The 15,446-nt window shown below is 45.7% G+C and overlaps 1 protein-coding gene across 1 annotated transcript in view; it reads left to right on the top strand.

Moving 5' to 3' along the window:
* Positions 1-4,778: 4,778 nt before the first annotated feature.
* LOC115459108 (mothers against decapentaplegic homolog 3-like) overlaps positions 4,779-15,446 on the top strand; it is a gene marked incomplete at its 3' end in the record, with an annotated part of 29,863 nt that continues 19,195 nt past the window's right edge. Inside the window, exon 1 of the mRNA XM_030188973.1 lies at positions 4,779-4,970. Coding sequence (XP_030044833.1) covers positions 4,886-4,970 — 85 coding nt within the window. The remainder of the gene's footprint in view (positions 4,971-15,446) is intronic.

Raw genomic sequence — 15,446 nt, 5'->3', positions numbered from 1 at the left:
GTTGGGACACCTTTTTGAGGCTTGGTCGTGAACAAAAAGGGACCAAGTAAAGTCGGCCATATGCTCGTTAGGGCCGGCTTTCTTTTTTCCATTATTGAGCGAAGCTGGCCATCTTGTAACCACGCCTCCATTCCGCCTTCTGTGCCCTGCCGACACGCCCCCTAGAAGTTTGGCCGGCTCCGCGACGGAAAGCAGTTGAAGCTGGCCAAAATCGGCTTTCGATAATACCGATTTGGCTGGATTTAGGAGATGGCCGGCCTTCTCGTTCGAAAATAAGCAGGATAGTAACATAGTGGATGACGGCAGAAAAAGACCGTAGAAGTCTGCCCAGCACTAGCCCCGCCTCCCAACCGCCAGCCCCGCCTCCCACCATCGGCTCCGCCACCCAGTCTCAGCTAAGCTTCTGAGGATCCATTCCCAAAGGCTTTAAAATCCTGCTTTCTCGCACATGTGGAGCTGAGCACTGCTTAGCTGTGGTTTGCTTTAAGTGTTTCTGCTTACCTATTTTCATTTTAATTCTAATACATGAGCCTTCCATCATTCTTATTTCGGACACCGATACCATATTGCCCAAGCTGTACTTTACGATCTTGCCAGCAGAATCTTCTGGTGGTTCCATTTTTCTCTTTTATTCAGTTTGCCGACACTCGTGCCTCAATATTTGGTGTCATTGGACCGACACTCTGGAACAATTTTTCATTATACTTACGATTAGAGACTTCTTACCAAAAGTTCAAAACTGGACATGTCGAGCTGTTTTGAAAAAGCTTGTAACAATTAATATCTTTTTTTTTTTTATTATATCAGGATGCAAGTTGGTAGAGGCGCTTAATCTGGAAGCTTGAGAAAACAAAACTAATCTTTCTGTTTGTCCTCTAATCATATAAATGGCGTTCCTTTTCTTTTCACCTAGAATAATTTTAAATTGTAAACTGCGTAGATGTATTACGATACATAGTACATCAAACTTTAATAAACTTGAAACTATTTCTAGATGTATTGCTCTGGCATATATTGCTTAGACGGTTGCTGAATGTAGACCTGATTTATTTAAAAAAAAAAAAAAAAAAACACTTGCCTTGTTTCTCTAATAAAGAAAAGTGCTAATTTTTTAGCTATCTGGTCTTTCTACACTATAGTGCCTTGGCAACTTGATGAAAGTTTGCTCTTTGGCCTATAAAAGAGATTTGGGTTGCCCTCTGTTGAGGTACTGGAGGTCCCAGTAATCAAAATGCTTATTATTCAATACAGTTGCTACAGTGCTCTGATCCTGAGACAAACCATTTGGAGCCTTAGAGCTTGGCCCATCTGTCTTCAGCTCTCTGCTCTGAAAAAAGAGCTGACTCAGCTCAGGGAGCAATCAGCTGCTATAAAAATAACTTCCCCCTCCAAGTTTCCACCCCCCTCCCACAAAGAAACAACTTAGGAGAATAGATGGATCACAGTAGAATCTGGCAGGGCCAACCTGCAACACAGACATTCACTCCCCTAAAGGATACCCCTGAAACGTGTCTTCTCAGTGTTGGGAAATGATGATGTCACAATAGCAGAACCCAAATTAAACCTTAGGAAATAGAAATGACATTCCGCGTACCAAAATGCCTGAGAAAACAGAAAATTGTCACTCCTCAGAGACTCTATTATTAGAAACACAGTTTAAGGGACAAAAAAGAGGGTACATGTCTCCCAGGATCCTCATCTAGCAGGAACACAGACCAAATTTTTAGGCCTGATTATATAGCCAGGCTTTACAGTGCTTGCTAAAAAGACAGGTAATCAGCAAACAAAGGCGCAACAACCAAGAAAGATCTTCTTTGGATTTCTGGAGGCTGCAGAAAGCATCTGCTGACTGAAACTTTGAAGAGTACTTTCTAGAATATGCATGATACTTCAGCTGAGTCAAGGAGTAGCCTAGTGGTTATTTATTTATTATTTATTTAGATTTTGCTCACACCTTTTTCAGTAGTACTTCAAGGTGAGTTACATTCAGGTACTCTGGATATTTCTGTGTCCCAGGAGGGCTCACGATCTAAGTTTGTACCTGAGGCAACGGAGGGTTAAGTGACTTACAGCAGTGGGGTTTGAACTGGCCACCTCTGGATTGCAAGACCAGTGCTCTAACCACTAGGCCACTCCTCCCTGCAGTGGGCTAAGAATGAGGGGGGGACTGGGTTCAATTCCCACTGCAGCCCCTTGTGAGCTTAAGCAAGTCACTTAACTCTCCGTTGCCCCAGGTGCAAAACTTTAAATTGGGAGACCACTAGGGTATTTCTATTTCATCTCTCTCAATAAAGTTCCCTGTCATCTATTCTAATGCTCATGCTTATCGAAGATAAACATCTATTCGTATGCTGAATTGCAGGAGAGCCTTCACATTTTATACAAGTCATACAGAGACCAGTAGAAAGACTGCACGACTCTTTATATTATTGCATGATCCAGACTGGTAGGGAATGGCCATAATAAAAAGAATGATGTCTAATTGGTTGATGGACTACACCCATTTTTTGGTACCAGCAAACTAGACTCTCCATGCAAAACAAAAAGCACATCAGGTCAGGGCAGTGTCAGTCCATTTCTAGAGCGGCCGTGTTTGTGCTTGCTGCATACCTTTACCTCATGTTGTTGACTGAGTCATTCTTCAACAACATGCACTGCAATAGGACATGTAGTTTTGAAAATTCTTTTGTTTAGGTAAAATTTCTAAATTCTAAAGATAACTTTGGTTGTTAATGTGTTCCACCTCCAAAATTACCTATTTTAAAGCTTCTTCTTTCTGTAAAGGTGGCTACATTCTAAAGCAACCCTCAGCTGGAGAAGGTCCACTGTGCAGCTGATTTAGCCTGCTTGTCAATGTGTTTTCCGTAGACGGTAGGATAAATCAGACACACAAACACTCCCAGCTCCCAGAGAGTTGACATAAAGCTTTGTATGGATTAACTAAAGTACTTCTGTAGGGTGTGATGCACAGGAAGGTACATATGTGCTCAGAAACTTTTGCTAATTGTTTCTGAGCTCTGAGGCCCTGATTCTCAAAACTCCAGCACTGCCACCACAGCGCCCCAAAACAACTCCCTGATGCTCGACACTAATAGTATGCAAATGATATGCGTGCTGTTAGCATCGAGCATTAGGAAGTCTGCTGTGCCAGGGGCATGTGCTCAACAGCTGTGCGTAAGCAAGCCTCTTGTTCACGTGTCCAGTCCAACGGGGGGAGAGGCAATGCGGCAAAAGCAGAGGAAACCGTCCCGGGAATGAGGGGCAGTAGAATGGGAGCTGCAGACTGCAAGCAGCCTGCATGTCTTCGCTCCTCTCGCACAGCCTCTCCGCCACCCCCTCACATTCCCGCAGCATTCCAGCTTCGGTTGCCATGGGGGAAGAGGATTCCCTTGCCTCCTTCACAACTGAAACTTCACGTCTGCGCCTGACATGTCCCTCTGTACAGGAAAAAGATTGGCTATATAGGAAGAAATAGGACTTCCAACCTGTTACCTTGCTGGACAGTTCAGTAACACTTGCTCCGAGCTGGCGTTGGGTTTTGTGTGGGAGGGCGCCCTTCTTCAGGGACGCTGTTCTCTGTGCATTGAATGGAATTTGAAATGACCTCATTTTAATCCTTTTGCCTACATTTGCATGCGATTAGCGCTGATTGCTGGCAAGCTCTTGTTTGCTGCCGTAAGGGTCTTCTGAACATTATGCACTGGCAAACATGGCCGCTAGTCTGGTGCTAATGGCCTCTAGCGCCCGCGTTTGCTTCTGAGCATCGGGGGCCTGAGTGAGCTACTCCATCCTGGTGGCATTGAATGACATCATCCACTTTAACATCTATTTTACCCTGCTGTCTGCAGAGAACACGGCAACTTTGCTTTACTAAGTATTTTGCCATGTAAATGTTGACGTACAGAGTCGGATTTAATAAGAGATGCTTTACGATAGTGAGACCGTCTATTGGGGTGGGCAGGTCAGTTGGTCGGTCTGTCTCTCTGTCTGTACACATAGGTTTGATTGCCCATCTGCTACTCATTCTTTGAAATACTAACAAATATTTATTTTTATTTATTTATTACATTTGTACCCGGCGCTTTCCCACTCAAAGCAGGTTCAATGCGGCTTACGTAGTAATTGGGATTACAAAGTATTGGTGGAGAGAAATAAGTTGAGTATTATCGGAGTAATAAAAGAAATAGGAATGTAGAAATGCAGGGATGAGGGGAGTAAGAGAAGTATGAGCAAGGGTAAGTGAGCAATTGGAGGGTAGATGAGGCGGAGGGGAATGGGCAAGAGTGAAGGGAGTAGGAGAGGTGTGAGTAAGGGTAGGTGAGCATTGGGGGAGGGGTTGATGAGGCGAAAGGGGATAAGCAGGGGAAAATGAGGCGGGAGATGTAGTCTGGGTCGTTGTCATTGTCTCCTGGATATGTGATGAATAGATGGGTTTGTGGGAATTAATATACCTATCAGTCTCCAACTTTGTCAAATCTGTAGTAGATATGGGGTAAGGATGAGGGTTTTACTAGGAAAATATTGATGCAGGAGGACACTGTAATTAATGGGATTATATTTTTCAAAATCAAAGATGGTTGTTCTGCCTGCCATGTATATTATTACATTCTGTGAGCAAATTACTTTTTCCATTTGCAGACGTATAATTTTCTTTGAAGGCAGTAAGAATCTTGTTATGGGTATTACTGTAGTTTATACACTGATGACTTGCCAGTCATTTCACTCATTTGTTTGAGAGAAAGTGTCTAAAGTAAATCCACTTACGCATTTTTCCAGATCGCTAGATGGCAGGCTTCAAGTATCCCACCGGAAGGGACTGCCCCATGTCATATACTGTCGATTGTGGCGATGGCCAGACCTTCATAGCCATCACGAGCTGCGTGCCATGGAAATATGCGAATACGCCTTCAACATGAAGAAAGATGAAGTCTGTGTGAACCCCTACCACTATCAAAGAGTGGAGACACCAGGTAGGAGGACTGAATGCTGCATCCTTTCTGGGGCAGTAGTGCAGTGTGGATACAGTGTTCATGCATATTCGTCCAGTAATATTTTAATGTTCTCTACATGATGAATCACATATTAACTTAGCCAGTGCTTACAACTCATACAGAACTCTGCAGCTCAATTATTGCTCAGAGTTATTATACTTCCCATCATTTCCAAGTGGAGAATCCCATCAAGGGTGGCCTAGATACATTGGGAGAAGCTAGTCTTCATGTCTCAAATTTCCTCGAAAGTTCTAATGATGTAATAAATACTAGGTCAACCCTTTTTGTTACATTCTCTACTGAGAAACATAAGATCATGGTTTTGAAATTTTAATAATAAAGAATTTTCCTTTTGTGGTCAGAAAATCCAGATCTTCCCAGACATGACTAGGGCCACGCAACTTAGGAGAAAGTATTTCTTATTACTATTACTACTACTACTACTTATCATTTCTATAGCGCTACAAGACGTACGCAGCACTTCACACTTGAACATGAAGAGACAGTCCCTGCTCGACAGAGCCTACAATCTAATCAGGACAGACAAACAGGACAAATAAGGGATAAGGACAAAGAGTAGCAAGATTCCGTGTAGAATCCCAAAGAGTAGCAGCATTCCGGAGTCCCAAAGACTACTACTACTACTTCACGGAGAGAGTGGTGGATGCTTGGAATGCCCTCCCGCGGGAGGTGGTGGAGATGAAAACGGTAACGGAATTCAAACATGCATGGGATAAACATAAAGGAATCCTGTTCAGAAGAAATGGATCCTCAGGAGCTTAGCCGAGATTGGATAACAGAGCCGGTAGTGGGAGGCGGGGCTGGTGGTTGGGAGGCGGGGATAGTGCCAGGCAGACTTACACTGTCTGTGCCAGAGCCAATGGTGGGAGGCGAGGATAGTGCTGGGCAGACTTGTACGGTCTGTGCCCTGAAAAAGACAAGTACAAATCAAGGTAAGGTATTACGCAAAAAAGTGACACATTTCTTGGGCAGACTGGATGGACCGTGCAGGTCTTTTTCTGCCGTTATCTACTATGTTACTTATCATTTCTATAGTGCTACAAGACGTATGCAGTGCTGTACACTTGAACATGAAGAGGCAGTCCCTGTTCGATAGAGCTTACAATCTAATCAGGACAGACAAACATGACAAATAAGGGATAAGGACAAAGAGTAGCAAGATTCCGGAATCCCAAAGAGTAGCAGCATTCCGGAATACCAAAGACTACTACTACTTATCATTTCTATAGCGCTACAAGACGTACACAGTGCTGTACACTTGAACATGAAGAGACAGTCCCTGCTCAACAGAGCCTACAATCTAATCAGGACAGACAAACATGACAAGGGATAAGGACAAAGAGTAGCAACATTCCGTTCAGAATCCCAAAGAGTAGCAAGATTCCGGAATCCCAAAGAATAGCAACAGACTACTACTACTTATCATTTCTATAGTGCTACAAGATGTACACAGCGCTGTACACTTGAACATGAAGAGACAGTCCCTGTTCGACAGAGCCTACAATTTAATCAGGACACAGAAACAGAACAAATAAGGGAATTACTAAGGTGGACATGATAAAACATATTGGTGCTGAACAAGTGAATAGGAGTTAGGAGATAAAATTAGCATCAAAAAGGTGGGCTTTTAGCTTAAAGACGTCCAGAGATGGAGCTTGACGTACCGGCTCAGGAAGTCTATTCTAGGCATGTGGTGCAGCAAGATAAAAGGAACAGAGTCTGGAGTTAGCAGTGGAGGAGAAGGGTGCAGATAAGAGAGATTTACCCAGTGAATGGAGTTCTCAGGGAAGATTGTAGGGAGAGAGAAGAGTGGAGAAGTACTGTTGAGCTGCAGAGTGAATGCACTTGTAAGCCAGTAAGAGGAGTTTGAACTTTATGCAGAAATGGATAGGGAGCCAGTGAAGTCACTTGAGGAGAGGGTTAATATGACCATAGTGACTCTGGCAGAATATAAATCATGCAGTAGAATTTTGAGCAGATTGAAGAGGGGAGAGAGATGGCTTAGTTGGAAACCTGTGAGAAGCCAGTTGCAATGGTCTAAGCAAGAGGTGATAAGAGTGTGGATAAGGGTTTTGGTAGTGTGCTCAGAAAGGAAGGGGTGAATTTTGGTGATATTATAGAAAAAGAAACAACAGATTTTAGCAATCTGTTGGATATGTGCAGAGAAAGAGAGAGAGGAGTCAAAGACGACCAAAAGGTAGCGAGCTGAGAAGACAAGGAGGATGAGAATGTTATTCACAGACATAGAGAATGGAGGAAGAGGAGAGGGTTTAGTGGGAAAGATAAGAAGCTCAGTCTTGGTCATGTTTAGTTTCAGATGGCAGTGAGACATCCAGGCTGCAATGTCAGACAGTCATACTGGTACTTGGGCCTGGATTCCTGCTGAAATTTCTGGTATGGAGAGGTAGATCTGGGAGTCATCAGCATAAGGGTGATACTGAAAACCATGGGATAAGATTAGAGCACCAAGGGAAGAAGTATAGATGGAGAAAAGAAGAGATCCCAAGACAGATCCCTGAGGTACACCAACTGATAGTGGGATAGAAATGGAGGAGGATCCAACAGAGTTTACATGTGATGGGAGAGGTGAAAGGGAAACCAGGAAAGAACAGAGCCCTGAAATCCAAGTGAGGACAGTGTATCAAGGCGGTGATCAACAATGTCAAAAGCAGCAGATAGATCGAGAAGGATGAGGATAGAATAGAGACTTTTGGATCTGGCCAAGTACAGGTCATTGTAGACTTTAGCAAGGGCTATTTCAGTTGAATAAAGAGGGCAAGAGCCAGATTGAAGTGGATCAAGAATAGCTTGAGATGAAAGAAAGTCAAGGCTATGGCGGTGAACAGCACGTTCAAGTATCTTGGATAGGAAAGGGAGGAGGGAGATGGGGCGATAGTTGAAAGGGCAGGTAGGGTCCAATTAAGGTTTTTTGAAAAGTGGTGTAACTACGGCATGTTTCAAGGCATCAGGAACAGTCGCAGTGGAAAGTGAAATATTGAGGATATGACAGACAGAAGGGATGACCGTAGGAGAGAGAGTGCTAAGTAGATGAATCGGAATTGGATCAGAGGAACAGGTAGTTAGTTTCAAGGAGGAAAGAAAATGTGCAGTTTCCTCTTCAGTGATTTCAGAAAAGGAAGAAAAGGAGGCAAGGGTTGAAGGAGGGTTGAGAGAATGGATCAAGGGAAGGAGAGATGGAGGTGACTTGGTTGAGAATTCAAGGTTAATCTTATGAACCTTATCATGAAAAGTCCTCAACCTGAGTCTGGGGAGAAAATGAAGGGGGAGTTGGATGTGAAGGCACTTTGATGAAGCGAGAAAGACACTTCGAGGGTTTGAGCCAAGAGATTTAGTCAACTGGATGTAGTAGTCCTGTTTGGCAAGTGAAAGAGCAGACTGGAAGGAGGTCAGCAAAAATTTTGAAATGTGTGAAGTCAGCATGGGCACGGGATTTCAGACAAAGGCGTTCGGCAGATTGGGCACAGGAACATAGGTATTTATTTATTTATTGCATTTGTATCCCGCATTTTCCCACCTATTTGCAGGCTCATTGTGGTAGGGAATTCTAGAGGTCAGCCAAGGATGGGGTTTGGTATGCCTTACAGAACGGAGAATGGGGATTTCTTGGAATTGAAATCTTGGATCCTTACTCTGGGAGCCACTTTTTTTTGAGGCTTCTGTGCAAATGTCTGATAGGATGGCCAGGCAACAGTTTTGGGTTTTTTGATCCAGTTCAGTTAGAAACTTTGTGGAGGCTAATAAAATAACTTTTTTAGATGTATTACAAATGTGGTGCTAAGGTTCTCTGATATATGAATTCTAATAATTTAGGGGTCCTTTTACTAAGGTGCGCTGTGGTAGTGTAGACGTGTGTTTTGGGCGCACACAGAATCATTTTTCAGCGTACCTGAAAATGGACGTGCGGCAAAATGAAAATTGTCACGCGTCCATTTTGGATCTGAGACCTTACCGCCAGCCATTGACCTACCGGTAAAGTCTCACGCGGTAACCCGGCAGTAATGACCTATGCGCGTCAAATGCCACTTGGTGTGCTTAGCTGACGTGCACCAGAAAAAATAAGTTTCCGATTGGAGGGGCTGCCGTGGACGTCACCCATCAGTGAGAACAATCAGCCTGCTGTCCTCGGAGAATACCTTCTACAGGTATGTAGCATTCGCTATATCCCACAGTTTCCCACCCAGGGGGTAGGCCCAATGTGGTTTACAACAATCTGCATAAAACACACAACAAGTCAGAGTTCAAACAATCAAGAGAAAGAGAAAAAGAAAAAGAGCAGTGGTGATTATTATGACACCGGGATAGGGGTAGTTCAGAAGGTAGAGGTGCCAGGCGGGAGTGGCGCATAAGTGATATAGAGGGGCATAATCGAATGCGAACTCCCATCTCCATGGGCATCTATGTCCAAGAACGGGTATGTGAAGGGGTGGGACAGACCGTATTTTCGGGGGAAAAAAATGGGCGCCCATCTTTTTTTTCGATAATAAGGTTTGTGCCTGACAAATGCATCGGATATGTGTGGATTTGAGCTGGGCAGTTTCGTCTTTCAGCGATAATGGAAAACGAAGGCGTCCAGCTCAAAAATGAACAAATCCAAGGCATTTGGTCGTGGGAGGGGCCAGGATTCGTAGTGCACTGGTCCCCCCTCACATGCCAGGACACCAACCGGGCACTCTAGGGGACACTTCTAAAAATTAAAAAAAAAAAAAAAAGTAAAATACCTCCCAAGTCTATAGCTCCCTTCCTTTGAGTGCTGAGGCCCTCAAATCCCCCCCCCCCCAAAAAAAACCCCACTGCCCACAACTCTACACCATTACCATAGCCCTTATGGCTGAAGGGGGGCAACTACATATGGGTACAGTGGGTTTTGGGGGCGGTTGGGAAGGCTCACATTAACCATCACAAGTGTAACAGGTGGGGGGGATGGGCCTGGATCCACCTGCCTGACCTCCACTGCACCCACTAACAACTGCTCCAGGGACCTGCATACTGCTGTGATGGAGCTGGGTATGGCATTTGAGGCTGGCATAGAGGCTGGAAAACAAAGTTGTTAAAGTTGGGGTTTTTTTTGGTAGGAGGGGGTTAGTGACCACTGGGGGAGTCAAGGGTGGTCATCCCCGATTCCCTCCGGTGGTCATTTAGGGCACTTTTTTTGGGACTTGTTCGTGAAAAAAAAGCATCCAAAAAAATGACCTAAATTTGCGCTAAAAACGCCTTTCTTTTTTCAATTATCGGCCGAAGATGCCCATCTCTCCTCAGCCGATAAACACGCCCCAGTCCCGCCTTCACCACGCCTCCGACACGCACCCATCAACTTTGTTCGTTCCCGCGACGGAGTGCAGTTGAAGACACCCAAAATCGGCTTTCGATTATACCGATTTGGGCGCCTTTGCGAGATGGGTGCCTATCTCCCGATTTGGATCGAAATCTGGGCGCCCATCACTTTCAAAAATAAGGCTGATGGTAGAATTAAGCAAACAGGTATAAAGAGATCAAATTTGGACTAATAGATACAGTGGTAATGCGTTACAGTTCATATAATACATTAGGATGGGTCGATGCGGTATGCCTTGTTGAATAGGTAAGTCTTCAGTATTTTCCGAAAGTTGGTTGTTGCCCATTTTTTTCACGTCAAGTGGTAATGCATTCCATAGCTACGTACTTATGTAGGAAAAGCTAGATGCATGTGTTAATTTGTATTCCTTAGCATCCCTCTGGACCGGCCCAGGATTGGACTGATGGGTTGTGCATGCCTACCAGCAGGTGGAGACTGAGAAAAAACTCTGACTCTAGAGAGCCAATAAGAGCCCTGGTCATGTGACCCTAGCCTTATTATTTTCTGAGTCTCCCAGCAGGTAGGAAGTGAGCCCGTTAGTCTCTATTTGTAGGATATATATCTATATATAGTTGTTTTCTCTTTACATAGTAACATAGTAACATAGTAGATGACGGCAGAAAAAGACCTGCATGGTCCATCCAGTCTGCCCAAGATAAACTCATATGTGTATACCTTACCTTGAATTTGTACCTGTCTTTTTCAGGGCACAGACCGTATAAGTCTGCCCAGCAGTATTTCCCGCCTCCCAACCACCAGTCCCGCCTCCCATCACCGGCTCTGGTACAGATATCCATGTCTGGGTCTCAAATGTAGTTTCTTTTCTGTGCCTGGGGAATACTGTTTGAGGCTTTCTGTTTTAACTCTCCTTCGTTCTCAGCCTCTGGGGTGTCACACTGCCTTTGCCACAGGGGGAGGATCCCGCTGTGGCTAGAGTGTTCCATAGGGAGGACTTGCAGGATCTCATTTCTATGGTATCCTCTACTTTGCATTTTGAGGATCCTCTCCCTGTCACTGAGGTGCGAAAGGTTGATATCTTAGGGGATCCAGAGCTTCCACTAAAATTTTCCCAATGCATCAGGATATTTGGGAGGTTATTAAAGCGCAATGGGAGGTCCCAGATGCGGCTTTTCGTCCCTCTAAATCTATGCATCACCTTTACCCTGTCCCAGAGGCTGATAGAGCTCTGCTTAAACTTCCCGTGATAGATGCTGTGGTTTCAGCTGTTACTAAGCGAAACATGGTCCCGGTAGATGGTAAGGGGCGGCGCTGCAGGATGCTCAGGACAGGAGACTTGACACTCTTCTAAAGAATAGTTTTGATGTTTCTTCTCTGGCTGTACAGGCGGCCATTTGTGGTTCTCTGGTGGCCAGAGCTTGTTTTCGTTGGGCGGAAAGAGTTTTGGACCGCTCTTCTGATGATCTAGGAGCGATTGATGTAGAAGTGGCTAAGATTGAGACGGGCTTTGCGTTTTTAGCCGATGCTCTGTATGATCTGTTGAGGGCTTCTTCTAAGTCCTTGGCCTTGGGGGTCGCAGCTCGTCGCTCTCTTTGGTTGAAGGGCTGGTCGGCAGATGCGGCCTCCAAGTCTAAATTAAGTAAATTTCCCTTTAGGGGTTCCTTTTTGTTTGGAGAAGAATTGGATAAATTGGTTAATTCCCTAGGGGATTCTAAGGTTCCTCGTCTTCCAGAGGATAGGCCTCGGCAGTCTAGTCGCGGGGCTCTGTTTGGTCGTGGTCACATGTGCTCTTTCCGTAGATTTCAATCTGAAAGGTGTCCTCAGACTCAGAGATCTCGGTTTTTCAACAGGACTCAATCCTTTCGCGGTTACCGCAGAGGAGGCAGACTCTCGGGCGCGACTTTTCGCTCCCCATTGCATGCTTCTCAATGAAGATGCGAGGGGCTCTCCTCTTATTCCCGTAGGAGCTCGGCTGGCTCAGTTCTATCAGAGGTGGGCCCAAATTACTTCGGATCAATGGGTCTTGGAAGTTATTCGAGACGGTTATGCCTTAGAATTCGCAAGGCCTATTTCAGAAGCCTTTCTGGAGTCTCCCTGTCGCTCTCGTCTTAAAGCGGAGGCGATTCGGGAGACTACAGAGGCTCTTGGATCTTCAAGCCATTTGTCCTGTCCCTCCGGCGGAGCACAAGCGGGGTCGCTATTCCATTTATTTTGTGGTCCCAAAGAAAGAGGATTCCTTTCGTCCTATTCTAGACCTCAAAGCTGTCAACCGGGCTCTCAAAGTCACAAGCTTTCATATGGAGACCCTTCGGTCCATAATAGTGGCAGTGCGCAAAGGGGAATATCTAACGGCATTAGATCTTACAGAGGCGTATTTACATATTCCTATTCGCCCGGCTCACCACAAGTTCTTGAGATTTGCGATTCTAGGCCGACATTACCAGTTTCGAACTTTGCCTTTCGGTCTCGCGACGGCACCACGCACATTTACCAAGGTTATGGTTGTGGTGGCAGCGGCTCTTCGGAAAGAGGGGATCCTCGTCCACCCTTACCTAGACGACTGGTTGATAAGGGCAAAGTCTTATCAAGAAAGTTGTCAAGTCACGGAGCGAGTGGTAGCGTTCTTGCAGTCCCTAGGTTGAGTGGTGAATCTAGCCAAGAGCCGTTTGGTTCCCTCTCAGTCTCTCGAGTATCTGGGGGTCATCTTCGATACTGCGAGGGATCGAGTTTTTCTTCCGCAGGGCAGGATTCTAAAGCTCCGGTCTCAGATACTGAATTTGATGCATCACAAGGTACTTTGTGCTCGGGATTATCTTCAGGTTCTCGGGTCCATGGCAGCCACGATAGAGGTAGTGCCCTGGGCCAGGACTCACATGAGGTCTCTTCAGTGGTCTCTTCTGTCCCGGTGGTCTGCTCAAACAGATTCCCTTCTGAAGAAGTTGTCTCTGTGCAACCGGGAACGCATCTCTCTATTTTGGTGGCTACGAATGAAGAATCTCACTGTAGGGATGCCATTGGAGTCTCCTCGGTGGATACCATTTGACGACAGATGCCAGCCTCCGAGGCTGGGGAGCTCATTGCCTAGACAAGTGGACCCAGGGTCTCTGGTCTCCGCTAGAAGCAGCTCGATCCATCAACTTCTTGGAGACCAGAGCGATTCAGTTAGCTCTGCAGCACTTCAGTTCTCTCCTGGTGGGAAAAGTGATGCGAGTTCTTTTGGACAACGCCTCAGCAGTGGCCTACATCAACCACCAGGGAGGAACGAGGTGCCGGCTGCTGTGTCGAGAAGCGGAAAGTCTTCTCGCGTGGGCGAAGATTCACCTCACGGCCATTTCAGCATGTAGCAGGAGTCGACAACGTTCAAGCAGACTTTCTGAGTCGCCACACTCTCGATCCTTTCTCTTTATCCTGCTCTATTGTCTTTCCTCTTATTTCTCTTTCCTGTCTTAAGCTGTAGCTGTATACTTAGTTGCTATATATTGTTAGGGATAATTGACTTGCTGCTGATGCCCAGGCAGGGCTTACATCCGCTTCTGCCCATAGCGGGTGACAGTGACCAAATTGTTAGGAAAGGAGCCAGAATTCCTCATATATGAAGAGGAGTGTGGTTTATTTTGGTTATTGTGTTTTATTTTGTTTGATTTCTATTGATAACTCATATATGAAGAATTCCACTCTGTTTTAAGATTGAGTCAGGCTCCATGGTCTATAATAATTGAGGAATAGACTTAGGCCCCAATAACATACCATAGTTTTGTGCCTTGATTTTTCCGAGGCCGCATGGTTTTTAAATTGTCACTTTTAGGTTCTAGTTAATTTGGATATAGTCTGTGAGAAAATTCACGCAGATTTTGAAACCCGTTATTGCTCATTAAAGGAAGCTTTTGCTTTAGCGATTCAGACTGAGTGGATCGCCAGACATTTAAATTTTAAGGCTGTGATCAGCGTATTAATCGGATGTTTCAGTTGATAGTAGACTACTGGGGTCCTCCAGTGTTAGATCTTTTTGCCTCCAGTCTCAACTCCAAAGCTCCTCGCTTCTTCAGTCACCGAAAAGATGCAAGAGCGGTAGGGGTCGATGCCCTCTTGCAGCAGTGGCCTGCTGGCCTTCTTTACGCGTTTCCTCCATGGCCACTAATAGGTCGTGTTCTACAGAGGATCGAGGAGCACGGGGGGTCGGTAGTGTTGGTGGCACCAGACTGGCCTCGGCGTCCTTGGTACGCGGATCTGCAACGTCTAACGGTGATGTCTCCTCTTCGTCTTCCGGTGCACAAGGCCTTGTTGATACAAGGGCCAGTTCCTCATCCAGACCCGGCTCGATTTTGTCTTACGGCTTGGCTCTTGAACGGGCCCGTTTAACTAAGAGGGGTTTCTCAGCTCCAGTTATTTCCACCATGCTTCGGTCTCATCGTCGCTCCACCTCTCTGAGCTATATTCGCACCTGGAGAATTTTTGAGGCTTGGTGTGCGGATGCTGGCATTGCACCTTTTCGGGCTTCCGTGGCTCAGATGTTAGATTTTCTGCAACGAGGCTTTGATAAAGGACTGTCGCTTTCTTCACTTAGAGTGCAGACGGCAGCTCTTTCCTGTTTCAGAGGTAGGATTCGGGGTAAGTCTTTGGCTAGTATTCCCGATGTGGCCCGTTTTTTGAAGGGGGTTAGTCTTCTTCGTCCTCCGGTCAGACCAATTTTTCCGTCTTGGGTCCTTAATCTGGTTCTTTCAGATCTAACGAAGCCTCCTTTTGAGCCTTTACAAGCATGTTCTTTGAAGGATTTGACGCTTAAGACGGTGTTTTTGGTGGCTATTGCCCTGGGGGTGGGGGAAGTGCCAGATTTTTAGTGCCAGTTTAAATTTAAGTTCTCCGAGGACAAGCAGGCTGCTTGTTCTCACTGATGGGTGACGTCCACGGCAGCCCCTTCAATCGGAAACTTCACTAGCAAAGTCCTTTGCTAGTCCTCGCGCGCCCATGCGCACCGCGCATGCGCGGCCGTCTTCCCGCCCGAACCGGCTCGTGTTCGTCAGTCTTCTTTTGTCCGCGCTCGGTACGGTCGTGTTTTGCGCCGTTCGCGCCCCTTAAGTTGACCCTCGTGCGTCTTTTTGACTTTCGCTAATAAAAAAAAAAAA

Source organism: Microcaecilia unicolor, unplaced genomic scaffold (genome assembly GCF_901765095.1).
Source record: "Microcaecilia unicolor unplaced genomic scaffold, aMicUni1.1, whole genome shotgun sequence".
Taxonomy (NCBI): Eukaryota; Metazoa; Chordata; class Amphibia; order Gymnophiona; family Siphonopidae; genus Microcaecilia; species Microcaecilia unicolor.
The sequence above is the reverse complement of the archived record's forward strand: the minus strand, read 5'-3'. Positions and strand labels throughout refer to the sequence as shown.